This window comes from Salmo salar, chromosome 22 (genome assembly GCF_965601325.2).
Source record: "Salmo salar chromosome 22, fSalSal1, whole genome shotgun sequence".
Lineage (NCBI taxonomy): Eukaryota > Metazoa > Chordata > Actinopteri > Salmoniformes > Salmonidae > Salmo > Salmo salar.
Window position 1 is genome coordinate 64,952,135 of NC_138312.1, and position 26,610 is coordinate 64,978,744.

Sequence of the window (26,610 nt, forward strand, 5' to 3'; positions counted from 1 at the left end):
CCATTCCTCTCTATCCCATTTACCTGTCCTTCCATTCCTCTCTATCCCATTTACCTGTCCTTCCATTCCTCTCTATCCCATTTACCTGTCCTTCCATTCCTCTCTATCCCATTTACCTGTCCTTCCATTCCTCTCTATCCCATTTACCTGTCCTTCCATTCCTCTCTATCCCATTTACCTGTCCTTCCATTCCTCTCTATCCCATTTACCTGTCCTTCCATTCCTCTCTATCCCATTTACCTGTCCTTCCATTCCTCTCTATCCCATTTACCTGTCCTTCCATTCCTCTCTATCCCATTTACCTGTCCTTCCATTCTATCTTTTCCTTCCATTTCCTTCCATTTCCGTTTCCTTAAATTCTTTCTCTTTCATTCCATTATATCCTATTTCCCTTTACTTCCATTCTTTCCCGAATTGTACTACACTGGGCTTGCAAAATATTACAGACCACAGAGGGAAGCACAGCCAAGAGCTGCCCAGTGACACGAGCCTACCAGACGAGCTAAATTCCTTCTATGCTCACTTCGAGGCAAGTAACACTGAAACATGCATGAGAGCATCAGCTGTTCCGGACGACTGTGTGATCACGTTCTCCGCAGCCGATGTGAGTAAGACCTTTAAACAGGCCGCAGGGCCAGACGGATTACCAGGAAGTGTACTCCGAGCATGCGTTCAACACCATAGTGCCCTCAAAGCTCATCACTAAGCTAAGGACCCTGGGACTAAACACCTCCCTCTGCAACTGGATCCTGGACTTCCTGACGGGATGCCCCCAGGTGGTAAGGATAGGCAACAACACAACCACCACGATGATCCTCAACACTGGGGCCCCTCAGGGGTGCGTGCTCAGTCCACTCTTGTACTCCCTGTTCACTCATGACTGCACGGCCAGGCACGACTCCAACACCATCATTAAGTTTGTCTCGGCCTACAGTGGTAGGCCCGAGACAGCCTATATGGAGGAGGTCAGAGACCTGGCTGTGTGGTGCCAGGACAACAACCTCTCACTCAACGTGATCAAGACAAAGGAGATGATTGTGGACTACATGAAAAGGAGGACCGAGCACGCCCCCATTCTCTTCGACGAGGCTATTTTGAAGCAGGTTGAGCGCTTCAAGTTCCTTGGTGTCCACATCACCAACTAACATGGTCCAAGAACACCAAGTCAGTCGTGAAGAGGGCACAACAAAACCTATTCCCCTTCAGGAGATTGAAAAGATTTGGCATGGGTCCTCAGATCCTCATAAGGTTATAAAGCTGCACGATCGAGAGCATCCTGACTGGTTGCATCACCGCCTGGTATGACAACAGCTCGGCCTCCGACCACAAGGCACTACAGAGGGTAGTGCGTACAGCCCAGTACATCACTGGGGAAAAGCTTCCTGCCATCCAGGACCTCTATACCAGGCGGTGTCAGAGGAAGGCCCTAAAAATTGTCAAAGACTCCAGCAACCCTAGTCATAGACTGTTCTCTCTGCTACCGCACGGCAAGCAGTACTGGAGCTCCAAGTCTAGGTCCAAGAGGCTTCTAAACAGCTTCTACCCCCAAACCATAAGACTCCTGAACATCTAATCAGCCCATCTCCCTTTCCTTCCATTCTATCCCATCTCCCTTTCCTTCCATTCTATCCCATTTCCCTTTCCTTCCATTCTATCCCATTTCCCTTTCCTTCCATTATATTCTAGCCCATCTCCCTTTCCTTCCATTATATTCTAGCCCATTTCCCTTTCCTTCCATTATATTCTAGCCCATCTCCCTTTCCTTCCATTATATTCTATCCCATCTCCCTTTCCTTCCATTCTATCTCCCTTTCCTTCTATTATATTCTAGCCCATCTCCCTTTCCTTCTATTATATTCTATCCCATCTCCCTTTCCTTCCATTATATTCTATCCCATCTCCCTTTCCTTCCATTCTCTCCCTTTCCTTCTATTATATTCTAGCCCATCTCCCTTTCCTTCTATTATATTCTATCCCATCTCCCTTTCCTTCCATTATATTCTATCCCATCTCCCTTTCCTTCCATTCTCTCCCTTTCCTTCTATTATATTCTAGCCCATCTCCCTTTCCTTCTATTATATTCTAGCCCATCTCCCTTTCCTTCTATTATATTCTAGCCCATCTCCCTTTCCTTCTATTATATTCTAGCCCATCTCCCTTTCCTTCCATTCTAGCCCATCTCCCTTCCATTCTATCTCCCTTTCCTTCTATTATATTCTAGCCCACCTCCCTTTCCTTCTATTATATTCTAGCCCATTTCCCTTTCCTTCCATTATATTCTATCCCATTTCCCTTTCCTTCCATTATATTCTAGCCCATCTCCCTTTCCTTCCATTATATTCTAGCCCATTTCCCTTTCCTTCCATTATATTCTAGCCCATCTCCCTTTCCTTCCATTATATTCTATCCCATCTCCCTTTCCTTCCATTCTATCTCCCTTTCCTTCTATTATATTCTAGCCCATCTCCCTTTCCTTCTATTATATTCTATCCCATCTCCCTTTCCTTCCATTATATTCTATCCCATCTCCCTTTCCTTCCATTCTCTCCCTTTCCTTCTATTATATTCTAGCCCATCTCCCTTTCCTTCTATTATATTCTATCCCATCTCCCTTTCCTTCCATTATATTCTATCCCATCTCCCTTTCCTTCCATTCTCTCCCTTTCCTTCTATTATATTCTAGCCCATCTCCCTTTCCTTCTATTATATTCTAGCCCATCTCCCTTTCCTTCTATTATATTCTAGCCCATCTCCCTTTCCTTCCATTCTAGCCCATCTCCCTTCCATTCTATCTCCCTTTCCTTCTATTATATTCTAGCCCACCTCCCTTTCCTTCTATTATATTCTAGCCCATCTCCCTTTCCTTCTATTATATTCTAGCCCAATTCCCTTTCCTTCCATTATATCGCATTTCCATTTTCTTCCATTCTATCCAATTTCTCTTTATTTTCCTTCCATTTCAATCTATTCCATTAAATTTTCCTTCCATTCTATCCCATTTCCATTTACTTCCATTATATACCCTTTCCCTTTCTTTCCATTCCATTCATTCCCATTCCCTTTCATTCTATTCAATTCCACTGTCCTTACATTGTGGCCAATTACCATTTCCTTCCATTCCAATCTATCCCATTCCCATTTCCTTCCATTGTATCTCATTTCCCTTTTATTCTATCCCATTTCTCTTTCTTTCCATTTCATCCAATCCCATTTGACACTCCCGCCATTCCTTTCCATTTCCGTGTTCTTCCATTATATCCAAATTCCCTTTCCTTACATTATTTTCAATCTGATTTCCCTATTGTTCCTTTCTGTCAGATTACCCCGTCCCTCCATTCTATCCCATCTCCCTTTCCCTCCATTCTATCCCATCTCCCTTTCCCTCCATTCTATCCCATTTCCCTTTCCTTCCATTCTATCCCATTTCCCTTTCCCTCCATTCTATCCCATCTCCCTTTCCCTCCATTCTATCCCATTTCCCTTTCCTTCCATTCTATCCCATTTCCCTTTCCTTCCATTCTATCACATCCCTTTCCTTCAATTTCATACTATCCCATTTCCATGTCCTTCCATTCCATTCTATCCCATTTCTACATCTTTCCATTTCATTCAGTCCCATTTCTCCCATTTATTTTTCCTCCCATTCTATCCCTTCCATTAAATTCTATCCCATTTCCCTTTCCTTCCATCCTATTACATTTCCCTTTCATTGCATTATACACTGCTCAAAAAAATAAAGGGATCACTTAAACAACACAATGTAACATCCAAGTCAATCACACTTCTGTGAAATCAAACTGTCCACTTAGGAAGCAACACTGATTGACAATACATTTCACATGCTGTTGTGCAAATGGAATAGACAACAGGTGGAAATTATAGGCAATTAGCAAGACACCCCCAATAAAGGAGTGGTTCTGCAGGTGGGGACCACAGACCACTTCTCAGTTCCTATGCTTCCTGGCTGATGTTTTGGTCACTTTTGAATGCTGGCGGTGCTTTCACTCTAGTGGTAGCATGAGACGGAGTATACAACCCACACAAGTGGCTCAGGTAGTGCAGCTCATCCAGGATGGCACATCAATGCGAGCTGTGGCAAGAAGGTTTGCTGTGTCTGTCAGCGTAGTGTCCAGAGCATGGAGGCGCTACCAGGACACAGGCCAGTACATCAGGAGACGTGGAGGAGGTCGTAGGAGGGCAACAACCCAGCAGTAGGACCGCTACCTCCGCCTTTGTGCAAGGAGGAGCAGGAGGAGCACTGCCAGAGCCCTGCAAAATGACCTTCAGCAGGCCACAAATGTGCATGTGTCTGCTCAAACGGTCAGAAACAGACTCCATGAGGGTGGTATGAGGGCCCGACGTCCACAGGTGGGGGTTGTGCTTACAGCCCAACACTGTGCAGGACGTTTGGCATTTGCCAGAGAACACCAAGATTGGCAAATTCGCCACTGTCGCCCTGTGCTCTTCACAGATGAAAGCAGGTTCACACTGAGCACGTGACAGACGTGACAGTCTGGAGACGCCGTGGAGAACGTTCTGCTGCCTGCAACATCCTCCAGCATGACCGGTTTGGCGGTGGGTCAGTCATGGTGTGGGGTGGTATTTCATTGGGGGGCCGCACAGCCCTCCATGTGCTCGCCAGAGGTAGCCTGACTGCCATTAGGTACCGAGATGAGATCCTCAGACCCCTTGTGAGACCATATGCTGGTGCGGTTGGCCCTGGGTTCCTCCTAATGCAAGACAATGCTAGACCTCATGTGGCTGGAGTGTGTCAGCAGTTCCTGCAAGAGGAAGGCATTGATGCTATGGACTGGCCCGCCCGTTCCCCAGACCTGAATCCAATTGAGCACATCTGGGACATCATGTCTCGCTCCATCCACCAACGCCACGTTGCACCACAGACTGTCCAGGAGTTGGTGGATGCTTTAGTCAAGGTCTGGGAGAAGACGTGGAGGCCACACACACTACTGAGCCTCATTTTGACTTGTTTTAAGGACATTACATCAAAGTTGGATCAGCCTGTAGTGTGGTTTTCCACTTTAATTTTGAGTGTGACTCCAAATCCAGACCTCCATGGGTTGATAAATTGGATTTCCATTGATTATTTTTGTGTGATTTTGTTGTCAGCACATTCAACTATGTAAAGAAAAAAGTATTTAATAAGATTATTTCTTTCATTCAGATCTAGGATGTGTAGTTTAAGTGTTCCCTTTATTTTTTTGAGCAGTATATATCATTTTCCCTTCCTTTCATTTCATTCAGTCCCATTTCTCCCATTTATTTTTCCTTCCATTCTATCCCTTCCCTTTCCCTCCTATCTCATTTAGCTTTCCGTCCTTTTATACTATCCCATTTCCCTTAACTTCCATTCCATCCCATTTCCTTTTCTTCAATTCCATTCTATTCCATTACCCGTTCCTTCCATTCCATTCTATTTCCTTTCTATTTCCTTCCAACCCATTCTATACCATTTCTCTTTCCTTCCATTCCATTCTATTCAATTTCCATTCATTCCATTCTATCCCATTTACCTTTCCTTCCATTCCATTCGATCCCATACCCTTTCCTTCCTTTCTGTCCCATTTTCCTGTCCTTCCTTTCTATTCCATTCTCTCTGATTTCCCTTTCCTTCCATTCCATCCCATTTCCCTTCCATTCCATTCCATTCCATCCCATTTCCCGTTCCATCCATTCCAACCTATCCAATTTCCCTTTTCCTTCCATTCTATCCCATCACTTTCCTTCCATTTAATTATATCCCATTTCCCTGTGCTTCCTTTTGATACTATACTATCCCAATCCCCTTTCCTTCCATTCGATCCCAATTCCCTGTCCTTCCATTCTATTCTTTCCCATTTATCTTTCCCTTTCTTTCCATTCCATTTGATCAATTTATTTGCATTCTATTCCATCCCAGTCTCTCCTATCTCACCTGCCAGGAGGTATATGTAGCTGAGTTCTAGTGATGCCACTCCGTTCCTCCTGATGTGCTCAATACGAGAAGCAGTCTCCAGGGTCGACTTGACGAGAGCCTTCTTCCTAGGCACCACCAACTTGTCCTTCACTGAACCAGCCTTCATAGGAGCTGAGGTGAGAGAAACAAATTACTTTTATATACTGTATGTGTCAGCTGATATTGACAGGGTTTCTATAGAAACAAACGGGTTCAAACAGCGGCTCCAGACCAGTCACGTACGGATGGTTGTCTTGCTGGTTTCTTTTACGGCTTTGGAGGACTGGTCCAGGGCTGATTTCTTCTGGGCTGGTTTTGATGAAGCGGAATCCTTCTCCTGTTCCACTGGGCCATCAGGTTTGGCACTCTTTGAGTCGACTGACTGCAGGTCCTGTTCCCCTGATCTAAAACATCACAGGAATTATGGGAAAGTTTGTAAAGCTTGGCATGAAATATCGGTCTGTGTGTGTGTGTGTGTGTGTGTGTGTGTGTGTGTGTGTGTGTGTGTGTGTGTGTGTGTGTGTGTGTGTGTGTGTGTGTGTGTGTGTGTGTGTGTCTGACCTGGCTCCACATTGTTCTGTGTCTGAGACCAGCGATCCTGTGTTGAGGGCAGCTGAGGAGGACACCTCCATGGTGGATGCCTTGGGCTCAACTGGTGGGTAATGTTAACATCATGTTATACTGTAGGCTATGTATTGTCTTTAAGACTACAACTATTTGATTGCATATGGATTGATCCTTTAAAAGGGTTTGCTTTATTTCTGACACCATGTGAACTTCACTGTTCTGGTATACCCTGTGTTCACATTATGGATACTGATATTCACTGTTCTGGTATACCCTGGGTTCACATTATGGATACTGATATTCACTGTTCTGGTATACCCTGGGTTCACATTATGGATACTGATATTCACTGTTCTGGTATACCCTGTGTTCACATTATGGATACTGATATTCACTGTTCTGGTATACCCTGGGTCCACATTATGGATACTGATATTCACTGTTCTGGTATACCCTGGGTTCACATTATGGATACTGATATTCACTGTTCTGGTATACCCTGGGTTCACATTATGGATACTGATATTCACTGTTCTGGTATACCCTGGGTTCACATTATGGATACTAATGAAAGTCCTGTACCTGTAACACAGTTGAGCTCAGAGAACCTCTTGAAGTCCATGGACAAGACATCTCCTCTCTTATTGGACGATCTGGTCCTGGGATTCTTCTTCTCAAACATTGTTCTCAACTTGTACACCATGCTCTTTATCCCACCTTAAAGCAAACATCATCTGAAATCGACTATTTGCTCAAATTCGGATTGTTATATTGTACCAACGTGCAGTCGACCTCAGCCATTCTACCAGATTTTTGCTATCCGACTCCCGCATAGCTGTTGTTTTGATTGTGTCGGAGGTGGAAGCTGTCAAATCCACAAGAGGCTCCCGGCGTTATACCCATCGCGAACATTGCCATTGGCTGCATGGAGTCACATTAGTAGAAATCCCATGCAGCTGTGTTTACAAATTCAAACACTGGAACATGTGGTGTAATCTAAACCTCGTTTAGGCTGACAGAAATCCTCATTATTTATTTTAATGATCTTAAATTTGACTGTCATTTCTTCCATATAACACACTTTCTCATTCTGAACTTCTAGCGCGAGTGGGAAGGGTGTGGGCAGCTTCGTGACAATGGGCCAATTTGTTTTGCATGGCCCAGTGCCCCGGATGGGTGGAAATGTTACTTAAGAACCAATGGAATGGTCTAATATGTGCAAACTCCGCGCCCGCCCACCCAGCACACCAGGCCATGCAAAATGAACTCGCCCAATGACCACACGAGCAGCCGCTCACCGATTTGACAGCTCCAACGCAGCTACACCACTGATAAAAGAAGGAGCCAGATCTCTCACAGGATGTAACAATCTGAAGCATCTGTTTATAGCACTTCGGTTGATGAGACAGAGTCCACTGGCAGGAAGTGGGAGGAGAGGGAGCTAGAAGAAACCTGGCTGACAATCTGCTTTAATATTGTAGCATGGTTTGAGATCCATGCTGATTGTTAAAGTCACTTCTATCCGTAGCTGTACTTGATTTAGCCACAACCGTACAAACCATCAGTATAAGATTGCGCCGACAAACATGGCAGCTCTGCTTCTAGCTCCTAAGCAACTTTGCAGTATTCATTTTTTGGTGTGTTATTTCTTACATTATTAGCCCAGAAAGTTTTTGGGGTGTTACATACAGCCGGAAATAACTTTTGGATATCAGAGCGACGGTAACTCACCAGCATTACGACCAGCAATATGAGTTTCCTGAATTGGACCCTTGTTCGTACCCCCCAGGGCAATTTAACTCATCCCAGAGGCTGATCCAAGACGCCGCCGGTGGAGAAGAGGTATTCGGATTGGACCTCTAGTCCGACTCAGGAGGCGGGCACACCATCCGCCGCTTCCGAGTATATAACTCGCTAATGTTCAGTCTCTGGACAATAAAGTAGACGAGCTCAGGGCGAGGATCTCCTTCCAGAGAGACATCAGGGACTGTAACATATTCTGTTTTACGGAATCATGGCTCTCTCGGGATATACTGTCCCCATCCATCCAGCCAGCTGGGTTCTCAGTTCATCGCGCAGACAGTAATAAAGAATTCTCCGTGAAGAAGAAAGGCGTGGGTGTATGCTTCATGATTGACTACTCATGGTGTCCTTTTGTTCACCCGACATAGAATACCTCACAATCAAATGCAGACCGTATTACCTCCCAAGAGAATTCTCTTCAGTTATAGTCACAGCCATGTATATACCCCCTCAAGCCAATCCCACGACGGCCCTCAAAGAACTACACTGGACTTCATGCAAACTGGAAACCGCATATCCTGAGGCCGCATTTAATGCAGCTGGCAAATTTGAGGAAAACGCTACCGAAGTTCTATCAACACATTAACTGTAGAGGGAAAACACTAGATCACTTCTACTCGCCTCTTCGAGATGCCTACAATATCGACTCCATTTGCTCCTCCCTTCCTATAGGCAGAAACTCAAGCAGGAAGTACCCATGCTAAGCTATATTCAACGCTGGTCTGACCAATCAGAATCCATGCTTCAAGATTGTTTTGATCGTGTGGACTGGGATATGTTCCGGGTAGCCTCTGAGAGTAACATTGACGCTTTCACGGACACGGTGACTGAGTTCATCAGGAAGTGTATAGGGGGTGTTGTTCCCACGGTGACTGAGTTCATCAGGAAGTGTATAGGGGATGTTGTTCCCACGGTGACTGATTTCATCAGGAAGTGTATAGGGGGTGTTGTTCCCACGGTGACTGAGTTCATCAGGAAGTGTATAGGGGGTGTTGTTCCCACGGTGACTATTAAAACCTACCCAAACCAGAAACCGTGGATAGATGGCAGCTTTCGTGCAAAATTTGGTTTGGCCCCTAAGACCCTCAAACTTTTACAGATGCTCAATTGAGAGCATCATGTCGGGCTGTTTCACCACCTGGTACGGCAACTGCACCGCCCGCAACCGCAGGGCTCTCCAGAGGGTGGCACAGTTTGCTCAATGCATCCCTGGGGACACACTGCCTGCCGTACGGGACACCTACAGCACCCGGTGTCACAGGAAGGCCAAAAAGATCATCAAGAACATCAACCACCTGAGCCACAGCCTGTTCACACCGCTATAATCCAGAAGGTGAGGTCAGTACAGGTGCATCAAAGCTGGGACCGAGAGACTGAAAAACAGCTTCTATCTCAAGGCTATCAGACTGTGAAATAGCCATCCATCCGGCTAATCAACCCTGCACCTTAGAGGCTGCTACCCTATATACATAGACATGGAATCACTAGTCACTTCATTTGAGTCAATTGGGGGTGTACCTGTGGATGTATTTCAAGGCCTACCTTCAAACTCAGTGCCTCTTTGCTTGACATCATGGGAAAACCAAAATAAATCAACCAAGACCTCTGCTTCATCCTTGGGAGCAATTTCCAAATGCCTGAAGGTATCACATTCATCTGTACAAACAATAGTACGCAAGTATAAACACCATGGGACCACGCAGCCATCACACCGCTCAGGAAGGAGAAGCGTTCTGTCTCCTAGAGATGAACGTAGTTTGGTGCGAAAAGTGCAAATCAATCCCAGAACAACAGCAAAGGACCTTGTGAAGTTGCTGGAGGAAATGGGTACAAAAGTATCTATATCCATAGCAAAACGAGTCCTATGTCGACATAACCTGAAAGGCCACTCAGTAAGGAAGAAGCCACTGCTCCAAACCACCATAAAAAACCCAGACTACGGTTTGCAATTGATCGTACTTTTTGGAGAAATGTCCTCTGGTCTCATGAAACAAAATAAGAACAGTTTGGTCATAATGACAATTGTCATGTTTGGAGGAAAAGGGGGAGGATTGCAAGCTGAAGAACACCATCCCAACCGTGAAGCACGGGGGTGGCAGCATCATGTTGTGGGGGTGCTTTGCTGCAGGAGGGACTGGTGCACTTCACAAAATAGATGGCATCATGAGGAAGGGAAATGATGTGGATATATTGAAGCAACATCTCAAGACATCAGTCAGGAGGTTAAAGCTTGGTCGCAAATGGGTCTTCAAAATGGACAATGACCTCAAGCATACTTCCAAAGTTGTGGCAAAATGGCTTAAGGACCATAAAGTCAAGGTATTGGAGTGGCCATCACAAAGCCCTGACCTCAATCCTATAGAAAATGTGTGGGCAGAACTGAATAAGTGTGTGCGAGCAAGGAGGCCTACAAACCTGACTCAGTTACACCAGCTCTGTCAGGAGGAATGGGAATTGTGAAAAACTGAGTTTAAATGTATTTGGCTAAAGTGTATGTAAACTTCTGACTTCAATTGTATATATGCTGTATTCTATTCTACTGTATTTAGTCAATGTCACTCTAACATTGCTCGTCCTAATATATGTTTTTAAATTACATTATTTTACTTTTAGATTTGTGTATTGTTGTGTACTGTTAGATATTACTGCACTGTTGCTAGCAACTCAAGCATTTCGCCACACCCGCAATAACATCTGCTAAATATATGTATGTGTGCAATCAAATTTGATTTCATTTATCACCACACGAGTAACTGATTGAATCTAGGGCCTAAACGTTTGTTTAGAGAATCGCAACAGTGAGAATCTTTGTTTACATTTCAATAAAACTTATATTAGGATTCTAAGAGACCTGCATGTTTTGAGGCTGTTTCAAAAGCATCCACAGAGTAGGTTGAATGTAACAAGCTAGCTAGCTAGCTACGCACAACGCTATGAAGAACTGTAGCAGTGTAGCTATCATCAAAATGAAATGACTGTAGTTAGAGAAAGTGCTTCCCAAACCTCTCCTCCACAACCAACAGACCTTTCACTTATCTTCCCCAATACCAGCACACCTGATTAAACTGGTCAACCAATCATCAAGCCCTTGATTAGTTGAATCAGGTGTGCTGGTTCTGGATCTAATAAGTAGAATTTGCTGGGGTGCTACAGGAGATGAGTGAGAAACACTGCATTAGGAGGAGCCCAGGCAGGGCCAGTTTCCAGTGCTTAGCCATGATAAGTTTCTGACCTTATGGTCGCTGTAAGTAGGCTTCCCTGTAAGGCTGCTTTGATCAGGACATCACGAAGCCGGTGTGAGATATGGGTCTGAAAACGTACCTCAATCCAGTGATGGAAGATTGCATTGTACTCCTAATTCACCCATTATCCAAAATGCTACATGGAGAAGATTGAAATGCTGCTGTTTTTTAAGTAAACTGTCCTTTGCGTCCTCATGATAGATATCTTAGGTAGCCATTATGGAATGGCACATCGCACTGAACATCAAAGGACCTGATTGGCTGACTATCTTTAGTTGTTAAACGCAACTGCCAAAATGTCTGCTGTTGCTTCTGCAAGTTCGAGGACGAAAACGGCAGTTTTATGGAAAAACTTGCAGTATTTCAGTCTTCTTTAAGTAGCATTTTGGATAATGGGTAAATTAGGAGTACAATGCAATCTCCCATTCCTGAATTGAGGTAGATTTTGAGACCCATATCTCACTCCGGCTCTGTGGTGAACTGGTTAAAACAGCCTGCCAATACGAATTTACCAGGGAAGCGGAGAGCGACTGGAAATTAGGAATCTTATTATGTCTATGCTTAGCTAAACCCAGTGCCCTGCCCCAGCCCAAATCTCAGGTCACTGATGGAGATTGATGATTTGATTACTTCTGGCTGCCTCAGTCTAGGTTTCCTCCTAGCATCAGATAGATACCTTAAAACAGTTATTAACATGAGCACATTCTCCAGCACAATTATATTACTGTAGCACAACATCGGTGTAAAACAATATTGACAACTGAACACTAAAACACTGTTGAAAGTCTGGGTGGGCCAAAACAAATCTAACACACAACTCTCTGAGTTTGGGAAATGTAAACGATTCCCAGTGATGTTAACAGAAGTTAAAAACAGGATAAAACCGCAGCTCTTACCTAGATCATTGTCTTCCCCTGGTTTGGCCTGTGGCAGCCGAAAGGTTTTGGGTCGGTCATATCTGGATCAATAAATAAGCAAGCAGACACTTTGATCTACACTTAGATTGAACCACGGGTTTACATACCAGAGTAAGGCCAGGTATTGTACCACAGATTATAGACTATTGTTGGGGCTCAGTTCAATCCGTATCGCTGAAGTTCAGCGTTATAGCACGATTTAAATCTAAAGTTAATTTCAGATTGAGCCGAGATATGCAGCATTTACCGCTGAATCAGGAACGTTGCCTTAACATTTCTAACGCGCTGTAATGCAGTTCTTCAGTACTCTAGATTCAATCAAGCCCTTAGTCTATAATCTGTGTTATAATACCTGGCCTTAGTCTGTAATCTGTGTTATAATACCTGGCCTTAGTCTATAATCTGTGGTACAATACCTGGCCTTAGTCTGTAATCTGTGTGAGTGGTACAATGCCTGGCCTTAGTCTGTAATCTGTGTTATAATACCTGCTTTTAGTCTATAATCTGTGTTACAATGCCTGGCCTTAGTCTATAATCTGTGGTACAATGCCTGGCCTTAGTCTGTAATCTGTGTTACACTACCTGGCCTTAGTCAATAATATGTGTTACAATACCTGGCCTTAGTCTATAATCTGTGGTACAATACCCTGGCCTTAGTCTATAATCGTGTGTTACAATACCTGGCCTTAGTCTGTAATCTGTGGTACAATACCTGGTTTTAGTCGATAATCTGTGGTACAATACCTGGCCTTAGTCTGTAATCTGTGTTACAATACCTGGCTTTAGTCTGTAATCTGTGTGAGTGGTACAATACCTGGCTTTAGTCTGTAATCTGTGTGAGTGGTACAATACCTGGCTTTAGTCTGTAATCTGTGTGAGTGGTACAATACCTGGCCTTAGTCTGTAATCTGTGTTACACTACCTGGCCTTAGTCTGTAATCTGTGTGAGTGGTACAATACCTGGCCTTAGTCTGTAATCTGTGTTACACTACCTGGCCTTAGTCTGTAATCTGTGTGAGTGGTACAATACCTGGCCTTAGTCTGTAATCTGTGTTACACTACCTGGCCTTAGTCTGTAATCTGTGTGAGTGGTACAATACCTGGCCTTAGTCTGTAATCTGTGTTACACTACCTGGCCTTAGTCTGTAATCTGTGTGAGTGGTACAATACCTGGCCTTAGTCTGTAATCTGTGTTACACTACCTGGCCTTAGTCTGTAATCTGTGTGAGTGGTACAATACCTGGCCTTAGTCTGTAATCTGTGTTACACTACCTGGCCTTAGTCTGTAATCTGTGTGAGTGGTACAATACCTGGCCTTAGTCTGTAATCTGTGTGAGTGGTACAATACCTGGCCTTAGTCTGTAATCTGTGTGAGTGGTACAATACCTGGCCTTAGTCTGTAATCTGTGTGAGTGGTACAATACCTGGCCTTAGTCTGTAATCTGTGTGAGTGGTACAATACCTGGCCTTAGGCTGTAATCTGTGTGAGTGTTACAATACCTGGCCTTAGTCTATAATCTGTGTGAGTGGTACACTACCTGGCCTTAGTCTATAATCTGTGTTACAATACCTGGCCTTAGTCTGTAATCTGTGTGAGTGGTACAATACCTGGCTTTAGTCTGTAATCTGTGTGAGTGGTACAATACCTGGCTTTAGTCTGTAATCTGTGTGAGTGGTACAATACCTGGCCTTAGTCTGTAATCTGTGTTACACTACCTGGCCTTAGTCTGTAATCTGTGTGAGTGGTACAATACCTGGCTTTAGTCTGTAATCTGTGTGAGTGGTACAATACCTGGCCTTAGTCTGTAATCTGTGGTACAATACCTGGCCTTAGTCTGTAATCTGTAATCTGTGGTACAATACCTGGCCTTAGCAGAGACCCTGTCCTTGGTGTCCCAGATTTTGAAGGTGATTTTATGAGACACCAGTTTAATGAGCAGCTCTCTGGTGACTCTAACCTTTACAGACTGGGACCAGCCTAACCACACCTGGTCCCCTTCAAGCCACGGCTTCAGCACCTGCGGAGGTACATACACACACCACATGGTCCGTTATACACCTGTTGGACATAATGTGCTTGGTCAGTTTGAGGACTCTACATTGAGTATCATTATATTCAACGCGAGAAAAGGAGGTTGTGTCATTGTGTTGAGATTGAGAGGGATTACATGCCCATGCCCATGCCATGCCATGCCATGCCTGTCTTTCTGTCTGTCTGCCTTAGCTTTAGCTCAGAAGGCTAACACAATAATGGCATTACCTTGGTCTGTCTGTCTGTCTGCCTTAGCTTTAGCTCAGCAGGCTAACACACTCATGGCATTACCTTGGTCTCATTCTCCATGTAGATCTTAGCAGCAAGGCCGAACATCACCAGATCTACTTTAACAGGGTCCTGGTCACCAGGCAGCATGTTGTACTCGATACGGTAGTATGTCTGGGCCTTAGGGGCCTCCACCACTCCACCGGACAAGACCCGTTTGGGCTTCTTCTTGGCCTTCTCCACTAAGGCCATAGCCTCACCTACAGGACAGGGTTCTTCACCTATAGGAAAACAGGGAATAGAATTAAACACAAGGCTGTGATATAAATGTATCTCACCTAGAGGACAAAAGGGGACAGAATTACATAGAACACACCAATATGAATTTTTATGGGATAGGGAACAGATATGGGACAGAGGGGTGATGTATATCGATGGGATGGGGACAGATAGGGGTAATGTAGCTCTGGTTTAGGGGTCAGATAGGGGTAATGTAGCTCTGGTTTAGGGGTCAGATAGGGGTAATGTAGCTCTGGTTTAGGGGTCAGATAGGGGTAATGTAGCTCTATGGTATAGGGGACAGATAGGGGTAATGTAGCTCTATGGTTTAGGGGACAGATAGGGGTAATGTAGCTCTATGGTATAGGGGTCAGATAGGGGTGATGTAGCTCTATGGTTTAGGGGTCAGATGGGGTGATGTAGCTCTATGGTTTAGGGGTCAGATAGGGGTAATGTAGCTCTATGGTATAGGGGACAGATAGGGGTAATGTAGCTCTATGGTATAGGGGACAGATAGGGGTGATGTAGCTCTATGGTATAGGGGTCAGATAGGGGTAATGTAGCTCTATGGTTTAGGGGTCAGATAGGGGTAATGTAGCTCTATGGTATAGGGGACAGATAGGGGTAATGTAGCTCTATGGTATAGGGGTCAGATAGGGGTAATGTAGCTCTATGGTATAGGGGTCAGATAGGGGTGATGTAGCTCTGGTTTAGGGGCCAGATAGGGGTAATGTAGCTCTATGGTATAGGGGACAGATAGGGGTAATGTAGCTCTATGGGATAGGGGACAGATAGGGGTAATGTAGCTCTATGGTATAGGGGACAGATAGGGGTAATGTAGCTCTATGGTATAGGGGACAGATAGGGGTAATGTAGCTCTATGGTATAGGGGACAGATAGGGGTAATGTAGCTCTGGTTTAGGGGTCAGATAGGGGTGATGTAGCTCTATGGTTTAGGGGACAGATAGGGGTAATGTAGCTCTATGGTATAGGGGTCAGATAGGGGTGATGTAGCTCTATGGGATAGGGGACAGATAGGGGTAATGTAGCTCTATGGTTTAGGGGACAGATAGGGGTAATGTAGCTCTATGGTATAGGGGTCAGATAGGGGTGATGTAGCTCTGGTTTAGGGGACAGATAGGGGTGATGTAGCTCTATGGTATAGGGGTCAGATAGGGGTGATGTAGCTCTATGGGATAGGGGACAGATAGGGGTAATGTAGCTCTATGGTTTAGGGGACAGATAGGGGTAATGTAGCTCTATGGTATAGGGGTCAGATAGGGGTGATGTAGCTCTGGTTTAGGGGTCAGATAGGGGTAATGTAGCTCTATGGTATAGGGGTCAGATAGGGGTAATGTAGCTCTATGGTTTAGGGGACAGATAGGGGTAATGTAGCTCTATGGTATAGGGGTCAGATAGGGGTGATGTAGCTCTATGGTATAGGGGTCAGATAGGGGTAATGTAGCTCTATGGTTTAGGGGTCAGATAGGGGTGATGTAGCTCTGGTTTAGGGGTCAGATAGGGGTAATGTAGCTCTATGGTATAGGGGTCAGATAGGGGTAATGTAGCTCTATGGTTTAGGGGACAGATAGGGGTAATGTAGCTCTATGGTATAGGGGTCAGATAGGGGTGATGTAGCTCTATGGTTTAGGGGTCAGATAGGGGTGATGTAGCTCTATGGTTTAGGGGTCAGATAGGGGTGATGTAGCTCTATGGTATAGGGGTCAGATAGGGGTGATGTAGCTCTATGGTATAGGGGTCAGACAGGGGTGATGTAGCTCTATGGTATAGGGGTCAGATAGGGGTGATGTAGCTCTATGGTTTAGGGGTCAGATAGGGGTGATGTAGCTCTATGGTATAGGGGTCAGATAGGGGTGATGTCAAGGACTGGTTCTCTTGTGTCTATGCTATGGCTTTAGTATGTCATACTATACACAAGTAACATACATTTTCTCCCTGTTTTCTATAAAATGAATGTTTGTGAATTCAAATACTGTGCAATTCTGTTCTATTCCAATGTCTTTGTGCGTGCTATGGTATTTTGTGTGGTATTGACATTTCTATTTCTAATGTGCTTGTTTTAAACCTATGGTAGTGTACCTTTAGGAATGGCTATAACAATGCTGACAGTCCATTTGACGATATGGGAGCCATCTTTGCTGTCTGTACTGGTCAGGTCATCGGGTATGTCTTTGCTGTCTGTACTGGTCAGTACATCGGGTATGTCTTTGCTGTCTGTCGTAATGACGACATCCACCGGTGAGCTGGACTCCGAATATGACCTGTCCTGGTCTCTATGTTCTTGTCCCCCTGGGAACATGTCCTCCCTGTCCCTGTCTCTCCCACACCCTTCGGGCTCTGTGTCCTCCCCCAAATCAGAGTCTGGTGGAGAGGGACAGGGTAGAGAGCTCTTGGAGTCTGGTTCCTCACACAGCGATCTGGACTCCATGGTTTGTAGACAATGTAACGTTACTGACTGAATAACAGACCTGCCAAAGGATCAAACATGGTTATTTCTAACTTCGTCAAAATGTGAATATATATATAAATAGCGTTGCAGCAAAACAAAGTAAATGTTCATTATTTGATTCTTTAAAAAACAAATTCCATGCTCTACACTCCTAACAATGAGTAAATGCTACGCAAACGCACAGCTTTCTGCAATGCCCAACAATACATGTTACATCTCTACATTATCATGCAACTTTTAAAATCCTAATTCACAATGCACAAGCCTACCGTTTACTGTCCTGCTGGCCTGTGTGGGTTGGTGATCCTACCGACCCTTCAGGCACAACATTTTCACATCATCTGAGTAAAATGACATGTCAACTTTTCTGTGAATCAACTTCCTACTCACCGCTACACGAAATAGTCCTTAGCTCTTTGGTAGACTGGAGGTGCAGGTAGACTGGAGGTGCAGTTCGGCAGCTATTTCAGTTTGTGTCTCTTAAATCTTTTACCAATATCATCACTGATACATGGTATATAGCCTAATTATTTTCAGAATTACGTAGAATCACGGTTTCATCTTTGGCGGAATGACATCAAATGCGGTAGTATGTCACATGAACTGTTTCCATCACCTTAGCAACCAGTGTTGCGACAACAACGTGAAAACTTTACAGTCTCCACAAGTTGTTAGTAACAATGTTGCGACAACAACATGAAAACGTTACAGTCTCCACAAGTTGTTTGTAACAATGTTGCGACAACAACGTGAAAACGTTACAATCTCCACAAGTTGTTTGTAACAATGTTGCGACGACAACGTGAAAACGTTACAATCTCCACAAGTTGTTTGTAACAATGTTGCGACGACAACGTGAAAACGTTACAGTCTCCACAAGTTGTTTGTAACAATGTTGCGGTGAGTGAACGTTACACTGTGACATCATAATATATATCATAGTAAATGGATATTATGACGTCACAATGGCCAGTCCGGAACGAACTGAAACTTTGAAAGCCCGATTAGAGGGAAGAATCAAGCATTGCTCTTATCCTGATAATTATGAACTAGATAAAAGATTGTAGACTATTCTGATACTAAAACAAACAATGGTTTTATTTTAAAAAAAAATACTAAACAACCCACACAATATTTTAGTAATTTAAAAATCTTAATTTTCATTATATTCAGCAATTATTTTTTTCAACCTGTTTGAAACTATTATAACAAAATCTTAAACTCATTCAATATTAATTTGTTTCGTGCATGAGTACTACCTAGTCTTTTCAAACCATTACCCCCCTCACGGACTCAGTTCCAGAACAATGAAGCCGTATTGATATGTGTTGGTCGACCAGACATCAGTCCCAACTAATAATCAACTGATCTAACAATACAATAGAACAGCAGCTGATTGGTTTAAACCCTGTTTCAAATAAGCTACATGTCAGGACCGTTATTATCAGGTCGCAATATGATATTGCACATTGTATTGTATTCTATCCCATTATTGTATTTAATTTTCCTTTCTATTCTATAAAATATGTGTTCTACTCTTACTGTAGTATAGTGTAATGTAGGCTAGCCTCCGTTAGAAAAATGTGAAGGTGAAAAGCATACATTTTCTTTCTCTACTTTCGAGGAAACCATTTCAAATGACGCCCCAGTTTATATGTGTTGCGGGGCTGCACCAAAACTCGCTTCAAAGAAACGCCCCGCCCGCACAGAGAGCTCCTCTGCAGAAATACACTTTTATTCAGTCACGGAGAAGAGAACATGGACACAGGATGCTACAACATGATCACTGATACACAACTTCTTCTCATCAATGGATTTGTACTGATTTGAAAAGAATGGATAAAATATTGGATAAAGTCGATAGTTGTGATCTGTACGGCCGACCCGCCCGCAGGACACAATGGATAGCGAGTACCCTGGCTTACCACTACGGACTGGACCGGGGAGTAGAGAACGAAATTATAGTTCTGGCGACCGGACTGGACCAGTATCTGCAGGAGATCTTCCACCACATGGACTGTACAGGAGATGGGAAGATCCCCGCGGAGGACTTTAATATTCTGTGTGAGATCTTGGGTTTGAACAAAGACTCTGAATCGGAGGAGTGTGTAGGGGTTCTGGATAATCTGCCCAGTGAGTTTACCTTCAGACAGTTCCACGCTAAACTCTGCGGATATTTCAGCGCCAAGGCTGGGTCCCAGTATGAGAACGGAAGGTTACTGGTCGGGAAAGACAGCGAGCACATAGAGACTCAGATCCGCCTGAGGATCCCTCTGAGGCGGCGAAAGAAACTGTTATCTCGGTGGGAGAGAGAGAGCCGGGGATCGTCACCGAACTCAGATAGACATTTTCCGGGCTGTCGGCAGCTGCGCGCCTCCTGCACCCGGGAGTGTTACGAGGAGATTGTGGCTCTGGAGGAAGCAGAGGAAAGGATAACTAAACTACAGGATGAGAATGCCAGTCTGAGGGAGCTGGTGGAGGATATGAGAGCGGCTCTACAGAGCAGTGATGCCCGCTCCATGGCACTACAGGTAAGGGTATCCAGATGGGCATCAGTGGTATTGTAATTATTATGTGTTGATGGGAGGCTTTGAGTCTGTAACAAAACATAGCCCTGTAAAGGATCATGAAGTTTTAGAATAGAGACACTGACACTTTCAAATGAATATGTTTATTGGAAAGTTGGCTTTGGAAAAGCTATGTTTTAGCAGGCTATTATCCCCCCCCATCACTGAACTGGCCATAGCCTACTGTTGTCTGTCTCACCCCTTCCAGGTAGGACTGTTGAAGAGCCACTCCAAACACAAATCAGAGGGTGGCTGCTTCATCGCTCATCACAAATTATCTGTCCGGACGAGCCACAGCAGCAACAGCTGCCATGGGAACACCAAGACCCACAACCTCAGCCACATCAAGACAACCCACAGCAGAAATCCCAGCAGCAAGCATGATCCCAGCCAGTTCTCTAGCCTGCGGAGCCTCCTCCATGAGATCGACCCGATCCACAGCTCTCCGGATGGGCAGGTGGAGGAGGCCATTCTGTTTAATAAAAAGCTGGAACAAGAGCTGAGGTCGTCGCGGGAGGCAGTGTTGGCCTTAGAGGGGTGTAACAGGGCACTGCAGGTGGAGCAGGGGGACATGAGGAGGAAAGTGGAGGATGCTCGTCAGGCGTTGGTCAGTGGAATGGGGAAGGTCAAAGAGCTGGAGGATAAAGCCAACAGAGTACCGGTCCTACAGAGACACATCCAACAGCTGGAGCAAGAGATCCTCTACTACAGGTTAACACGACTGTTCCTTCAGGAAAAAAGCTTCAGATTTACTCTACATGTTATTCCTCTACCATTGGTCCAGTTCTACCTAGTCTGGTGTAGTGGTGGTGGGGTGGCCCCTATAGGAGTCTGGTGTAGTGGTGTTGGGGTGGCCCCTATAGGAGTCTGGTGTAGTGGTGGTGGGGTGGCCCCTATAGGAGTCTGGTGTAGTGGTGGTGGGGTGGCCCCTATAGGAGTCTGGTGTAGTGGTGGTGGGGTGGCCCCTATAGGAGTCTGGTGTAGTTGTGTTGGGGTGGCCCCTATAGGAGTCTGGAGGAGGGGTGGCCCCTATAGGAGTCTGGTGGAGTGGTGGTGGGGTGGCCCCTATAGGAGTCTGGTGTAGTGGTGGTGGGGTGGCCCCTATAGGAGTCTGGTGTAGTGGTGGTGGGGAGGCCCCTATAGGAGTCTGGTGTAGTGGTGTTGGGGTGGCCCCTATAGGAGTCTGGTGTAGTGGTGGTGGGGTGGCCCCTATAGGAGTCTGGTGTAGTGGTGGTGGGGTGGCCCCTATAGGAGTCTGGTGGAGTGGTGGTGAGGTGGCCCCTATAGGAGTCTGGTGTAGTGGTGGTGGGGTGGCCCCTATAGGAGTCTGGTGTAGTGGTGGAGGGGTGGCCCCTATAGGAGTCTGGTGTAGTGGTGGTGGGGTGGCCCCTATAGGAGTCTGGTGTAGTGGTGTTGGGGTGGCCCCTATAGGAGTCTGGTGTAGTGGTGGTGTGGTGGCCCCTATAGTAGTCTGGTGTAGTGGTGGTGGGGTGGCCCCTATAGGAGTCTGGTGTAGTGGTGGTGGGGTGGCCCCTATAGGAGTCTGGTGTGGTGGAGGGGTGGCCCCTATAGGAGTCTTGTGTAGTGGTGTTGGGGTGGCCCCTATAGGAGTCTGATGTAGTGGTGGAGGGGTGGCCCCTATAGGAGTCTGGTGTAGTGGTGGTGGGGTGGCCCCTATAGGAGTCTGGTGTAGTGGTGGTGTAGTGGTGGTTGGGTGGCCCCTATAGGAGTCTGGTGTAGTGGTGGTGGGGTGGCCCCTATAGGAGTCTGGTGTAGTGGTAGAGGGGTGGCCCCTATAGGAGTCTGGTGTAGTGGTGGTGGGGTGGCCCCTATAGGAGTCTGGTGTAGTGGTGGTGAGGTGGCCCCTATAGGAGTCTGGTGTAGTGGTGTTGGGGTGGCCCTATAGGAGTCTGGTTTAGTGGTGGAGGGGTGGCCCCTATAGGAGTCTGGTGTAGTGGTGTTGTGGTGGCCCCTATAGGAGTCTGGTGTAGTGGTGGTGGGGTGGCCCCTATAGGAGTCTGGTGTGGTGGAGGGGTGGCCCCTATAGAAGTCTGGAGTAGTGGTGCTGGGGTGGCCCCTATAGGAGTCTGGTGTAGTGGTGGTGGGGTGGCCCCTATAGGAGTCTGGTGTGGTGGAGGGCTGGCCCCTATAGGAGTCTTGTGTAGTGGTGTTGGGGTGGTCCCTATAGGAGTCTTGTGTAGTGGTGCTGGGGTGACCCCTATAGGAGTCTGGAGGAGGGGTGGCCCCTATAGGAGTCTGGTGTAGTGGTGGTGAGGTGGCCCCTATAGGAGTCTGGTGTAGTGGTGGTGGGGTGGCCCCTATAGGAGTCTGGTGTGGTGGCCCCTATAGGAGTCTGGTGTAGTGGTGTTGGGGTGGCCCCTATAGGAGTCTGGTGTAGTGGTGGTGGGGTGGCCCCTATAGGAGTCTGGTGTGGTGGAGGGGTGGCCCCTGTGGGAGTCTAGTGTAGTAGTGTTTGGGTGGCCCCTATAGGAGTCTGGTGTGCTGGAGGGGTGGCCCCTATAGGAGTCTTGTGTGGAGGAGGGGTGGCCCCTATAGGAGTCTGGTGTGGTGGAGGGGTGGCCCCTATAGGAGTCTGGTGTAGTGGTGGTGGGGTGGCCCCTATAGGAGTCTGGTGTAGTGGTGGTGAGGTGGCCCCAATAGGAGTCTGTTGTAGTGGTGTTGGGGTGGCCCTATAGGAGTCTGGTGTAGTGGTGGTGGGGTGACCCCTATAGGAGTCTGGTGTAGTGGTGTTGGGGTGGCCCCTATAGGAGTCTGGTGTAGTGGTGGTGAGGTGGCCCCTATAGGAGTCTGGTGTAGTGGTGTTGTGGTGGCCCAAAGGAGTGTGGTGTAGTGGTGGTGGGGTGGCCCCTATAGGAGTATGGTGTAGTGGTGTTGGGGTGGCCCCTATAGGAGTCTGGTGTGGTGGAGGGGTGGCCCCTATAGGAGTCTGGTGTAGTGGTGGTGGGGTGGCCCCTATAGGAGTCTGGTGTGGTGGAGTGGTGGCCCCTATAGGAGTCTGGTGTAGTGGTGGTGGGGTGGCCCCTATAGGAGTCTGGTGTGGTGGAGTGGTGGCCCCTATAGGAGTCTGGTGTAGTGGTGTTGGGGTGGCCCCTATAGGAGTCTGGTGTACTGGTGGTGAGGTGGCCCCTATAGGAGTATGGTGTAGTGGTGTTGGGGTGGCCCTATAGGAGTCTGGTGTAGTGGTGGTGGGGTGGCCCCTATAGGAGTCTGGTGTAGTGGTGTTGGGGTGGCCCCTATAGGAGTCTGGTGTGGTGGTGGTGGGGTGGCCCCTATAGGAGTCTGGTGTGGTGGAGTGGTGGCCCCTATAGGAGTCTGGTGTGGTGGAGGGGTGGCCCTATAGGAGTCTGGTGTAGTGGTGGTGGGGTGGCCCCTATAGGAGTCTGGTGTGGTGGAGTGGTGGCCCCTATAGGAGTATGGTGTAGTGGTGGTGGGGTGGCCCCTATAGGAGTCTGGTGGTGGGGTGGCCCTATAGGAGTCTGGTGTAGTGGTGGTGGGGTAGCCCCTATAGGAGTCTGGTGGAGTGGTGGTGGGGTGGCCCCTATAGGAGTCTGGTGGAGTGGTGGTGGGGTGGCCCTATAGGAGTCTGGTGTAGTGGTGGTGGGGTGGCCCTATAGGAGTCTGGTGTGGTGGAGGGGTGGCCCCTATAGGAGTCTGGTGGAGTGGTGGTGGGTGGCCCCTATAGGAGTCTGGTGTAGTGGTGGTGGGGTGGCCCTATAGGAGTCTGGTGGAGTGGTGGTGGGGTGGCCCTATAGGAGTCTGGTGTAGTGGTGGTGAGGTGGCCCCTATAGGAGTCTGGTGTAGTGGTGGTGGGGTGGTCCCTATAGGAGTCTGGTGTAGTGGTGGTGGGGTGGCCCCTATAGGAGTCTGGTGTAGTGTTGGTGGGGTGGCCCCTATAGGAGTCTGGTGTAGTGGTGGTGGGGTGGCCCCTATAGGAGTCTGGTGTCGTTGTGGTGGTGTGGCCCCTATAGGAGTCTGGTGGAGTGGTGGTGGAGTGGCCCTATAGGAGTCTGGTGTAGTGGTGGTGGGGTGGCCCCTATAGGAGTCTGGTGTAGTGGTGGTGGGGTGGCCCTATAGGAGTCTGGTGTAGTGGTGGTGGGGTGGCCCCTATAGGAGTCTGGTGGAGTGGTGGTGGGGTGGCCCCTATAGGAGTCTGGTGGAGTGGTGGTGGGGTGACCCCTATAGGAGTGTGGTGTAGTGGTGGTGGGGTGGCCCCTATAGGAGTCTGGTGGTGGGGTGGCCCTATAGGAGTCTGGTGTAGTGGTGGTGGGGTAGCCCCTATAGGAGTCTGGTGGAGTGGTGGTGGGGTGGCCCCTATAGGAGTCTGGTGGAGTGGTGGTGGGGTGGCCCTATAGGAGTCTGGTGTAGTGGTGGTGGGGTGGCCCTATAGGAGTCTGGTGTGGTGGAGGGGTGGCCCCTATAGGAGTCTGGTGGAGTGGTGGTGGGTGGCCCCTATAGGAGTCTGGTGTAGTGGTGGTGGGGTGGCCCTATAGGAGTCTGGTGGAGTGGTGGTGGGGTGGCCCTATAGGAGTCTGGTGGAGTGGTGGTGGGGTGGCCCCTATAGGAGTCTGGTGGAGTGGTGGTGGGGTGGCCCCTATAGGAGTCTGGTAAAGTGGTGGTGGGGTGGCCCCTATAGGAGTCTGGTGTAGTGGTGGTGGGGTGGCCCCTATAGGAGTCTGGTGGTGGGGTGGCCCTATAGGAGTCTGGTGGAGTGGTGGTGGGGTGGCCCCTATAGGAGTCTGGTGGAGTGGTGGTGGGGTGGCCCTATAGGAGTCTGGTGGAGTGGTGGTGGGGTGGCCCTATAGGAGTCTGGTGTAGTGGTGGTGGGGTGGCCCCTATAGGAGTCTGGTGGAGTGGTGGTGGGGTGGCCCCTATAGGAGTCTGGTGTAGTGGTGGTGGGGTGGCCCCTATAGGAGTCTGGTGTAGTGGTGGTGGGGTGGCCCCTATAGGAGTCTGGTGGAGTGGTGGTGGGGTGGCCCCTATAGGAGTCTGGTGTAGTGGTGGTGGGGTGGCCCCTATAGGAGTCTGGTGGAGTGGTGGTGGGGTGGCCCCTATAGGAGTCTGGTGTAGTGGTGGTGGGGTGGCCCCTATAGGAGTCTGGTGGAGTGGTGGTGGGGTGGCCCCTATAGGAGTCTGGTGTAGTGGTGGTGGGGTGGCCCTATAGGAGTCTGGTGGAGTGGTGGTGGGGTGGCCCCTATAGGAGTCTGGTGGAGTGGTGGTGGGGTGGCCCCTATAGGAGTCTGGTGTAGTGGTGGTGGGGTGGCCCTATAGGAGTCTGGTGGAGTGGTGGTGGGGTGGCCCCTATAGGAGTCTGGTGTAGTGGTGGTGGGGTGACCCCTATAGGAGTCTGGTGGAGTGGTGGTGGGGTGGCCCCTATAGGAGTCTGGTGGAGTGGTGGTGGCCCCTATAGGAGTCTGGTGGAGTGGTGGTGGGGTGGCCCCTATAGGAGTCTGGTGGAGTGGTGGTGGGGTGGCCCCTATAGGAGTCTGGTGTAGTGGTGGTGGGGTGGCCCCTATAGGAGTCTGGTGTAGTGGTGGTGGGGTGGCCCCTATAGGAGTCTGGTGGAGTGGTGGTGGGGAGGCCCCTATAGGAGTCTGGTGGAGTGGTGGTGGGGTGGCCCCTATAGGAGTCTGGTGTAGTGGTGGTGGGGTGGCCCCTATAGGAGTCTGGTGGAGTGGTGGTGGGGTGGCCCCTATAGGAGTCTGGTGTAGTGGTGGTGGGGTGGCCCCTATAGGAGTCTGGTGGAGTGGTGGTGGGGTGGCCCCTATAGGAGTCTGGTGTAGTGGTGGTGGGGTGGCCCCTATAGGAGTCTGGTGGAGTGGTGGTGGGGTGGCCCTATAGGAGTCTGGTGGAGTGGTGGTGGGGTGGCCCCTATAGGAGTCTGGTGTAGTGGTGGTGGGGTGGTCCCTATAGGAGTCTGGTGTAGTGGTGGTGAGGTGGCCCCTATAGGAGTCTGGTGGTGGGGTGGCCCCTATAGGAGTCTGGTGTAGTGGTGTTGGGGTGGCCCCTATAGGAGTCTGGTGTAGTGGTGGTGGGGTGGCCCCTATAGGAGTCTGGTGGAGTGGTGGTGGGGTGGCCCCTATAGGAGTCTGGTGTAGTGGTGGTGGGGTGGCCCCTATAGGAGTCTGGTGTAGTGGTGGTGGGGTGGCCCCTATAGGAGTCTGGTGGAGTGGTGGTGGGGTGGCCCCTATAGGAGTCTGGTGTAGTGGTGGTGGGGTGGCCCCTATAGGAGTCTGGTGGAGTGGTGGTGGGGTGGCCCCTATAGGAGTCTGGTGTAGTGGTGGTGGGGTGGCCCCTATAGGAGTCTGGTGTAGTGGTGGTGGGGTGGCCCCTATAGGAGTCTGGTGGAGTGGTGGTGGGGTGGCCCCTATAGGAGTCTGGTGTAGTGGTGGTGGGGTGGCCCTATAGGAGTCTGGTGTAGTTGTGGTGGGGTGGCCCTATAGGAGTCTGGTGTAGTGGTGGTGGGGTGGCCCTATAGGAGTCTGGTGTAGTGTTGGTGGGGTGGCCCCTATAGGAGTCTGGTGGAGTGTTGGT

General features: G+C 48.1%; 2 protein-coding genes across 3 annotated transcripts in view; one reads left to right on the plus strand and one right to left on the minus strand.

Moving 5' to 3' along the window:
* LOC106583852 (uncharacterized) overlaps nucleotides 1-17,505 on the minus strand; it is a 50,167-nt gene extending 32,662 nt beyond the window's left edge. The window contains exons 1-8 of the mRNA XM_082967513.1: nucleotides 17,122-17,505; nucleotides 14,806-15,023; nucleotides 14,346-14,500; nucleotides 12,381-12,523; nucleotides 7,103-7,237; nucleotides 6,515-6,605; nucleotides 6,197-6,357; nucleotides 5,933-6,085 (exon numbers count right to left, since the gene is read on the minus strand). Coding sequence (XP_082823639.1) covers nucleotides 5,933-6,085; nucleotides 6,197-6,357; nucleotides 6,515-6,605; nucleotides 7,103-7,237; nucleotides 12,381-12,523; nucleotides 14,346-14,500; nucleotides 14,806-15,023; nucleotides 17,122-17,470 — 1,405 coding nt within the window. The 5' untranslated portion in view covers nucleotides 17,471-17,505. The remainder of the gene's footprint in view (nucleotides 1-5,932; nucleotides 6,086-6,196; nucleotides 6,358-6,514; nucleotides 6,606-7,102; nucleotides 7,238-12,380; nucleotides 12,524-14,345; nucleotides 14,501-14,805; nucleotides 15,024-17,121) is intronic.
* A 1,662-nt stretch (nucleotides 17,506-19,167) lies between these two features.
* The window catches only part of efcc1 (EF-hand and coiled-coil domain containing 1), a 67,954-nt gene continuing 60,511 nt past the window's right edge, over nucleotides 19,168-26,610 (plus strand). For both annotated transcript variants that reach the window (XM_082967772.1, XM_082967773.1), the window contains exons 1-2: nucleotides 19,168-20,022; nucleotides 20,267-20,769. In XM_082967772.1, the coding sequence (XP_082823898.1) occupies nucleotides 19,327-20,022; nucleotides 20,267-20,769 (1,199 nt within the window). In that variant the 5' untranslated portion in view covers nucleotides 19,168-19,326. The remainder of the gene's footprint in view (nucleotides 20,023-20,266; nucleotides 20,770-26,610) is intronic.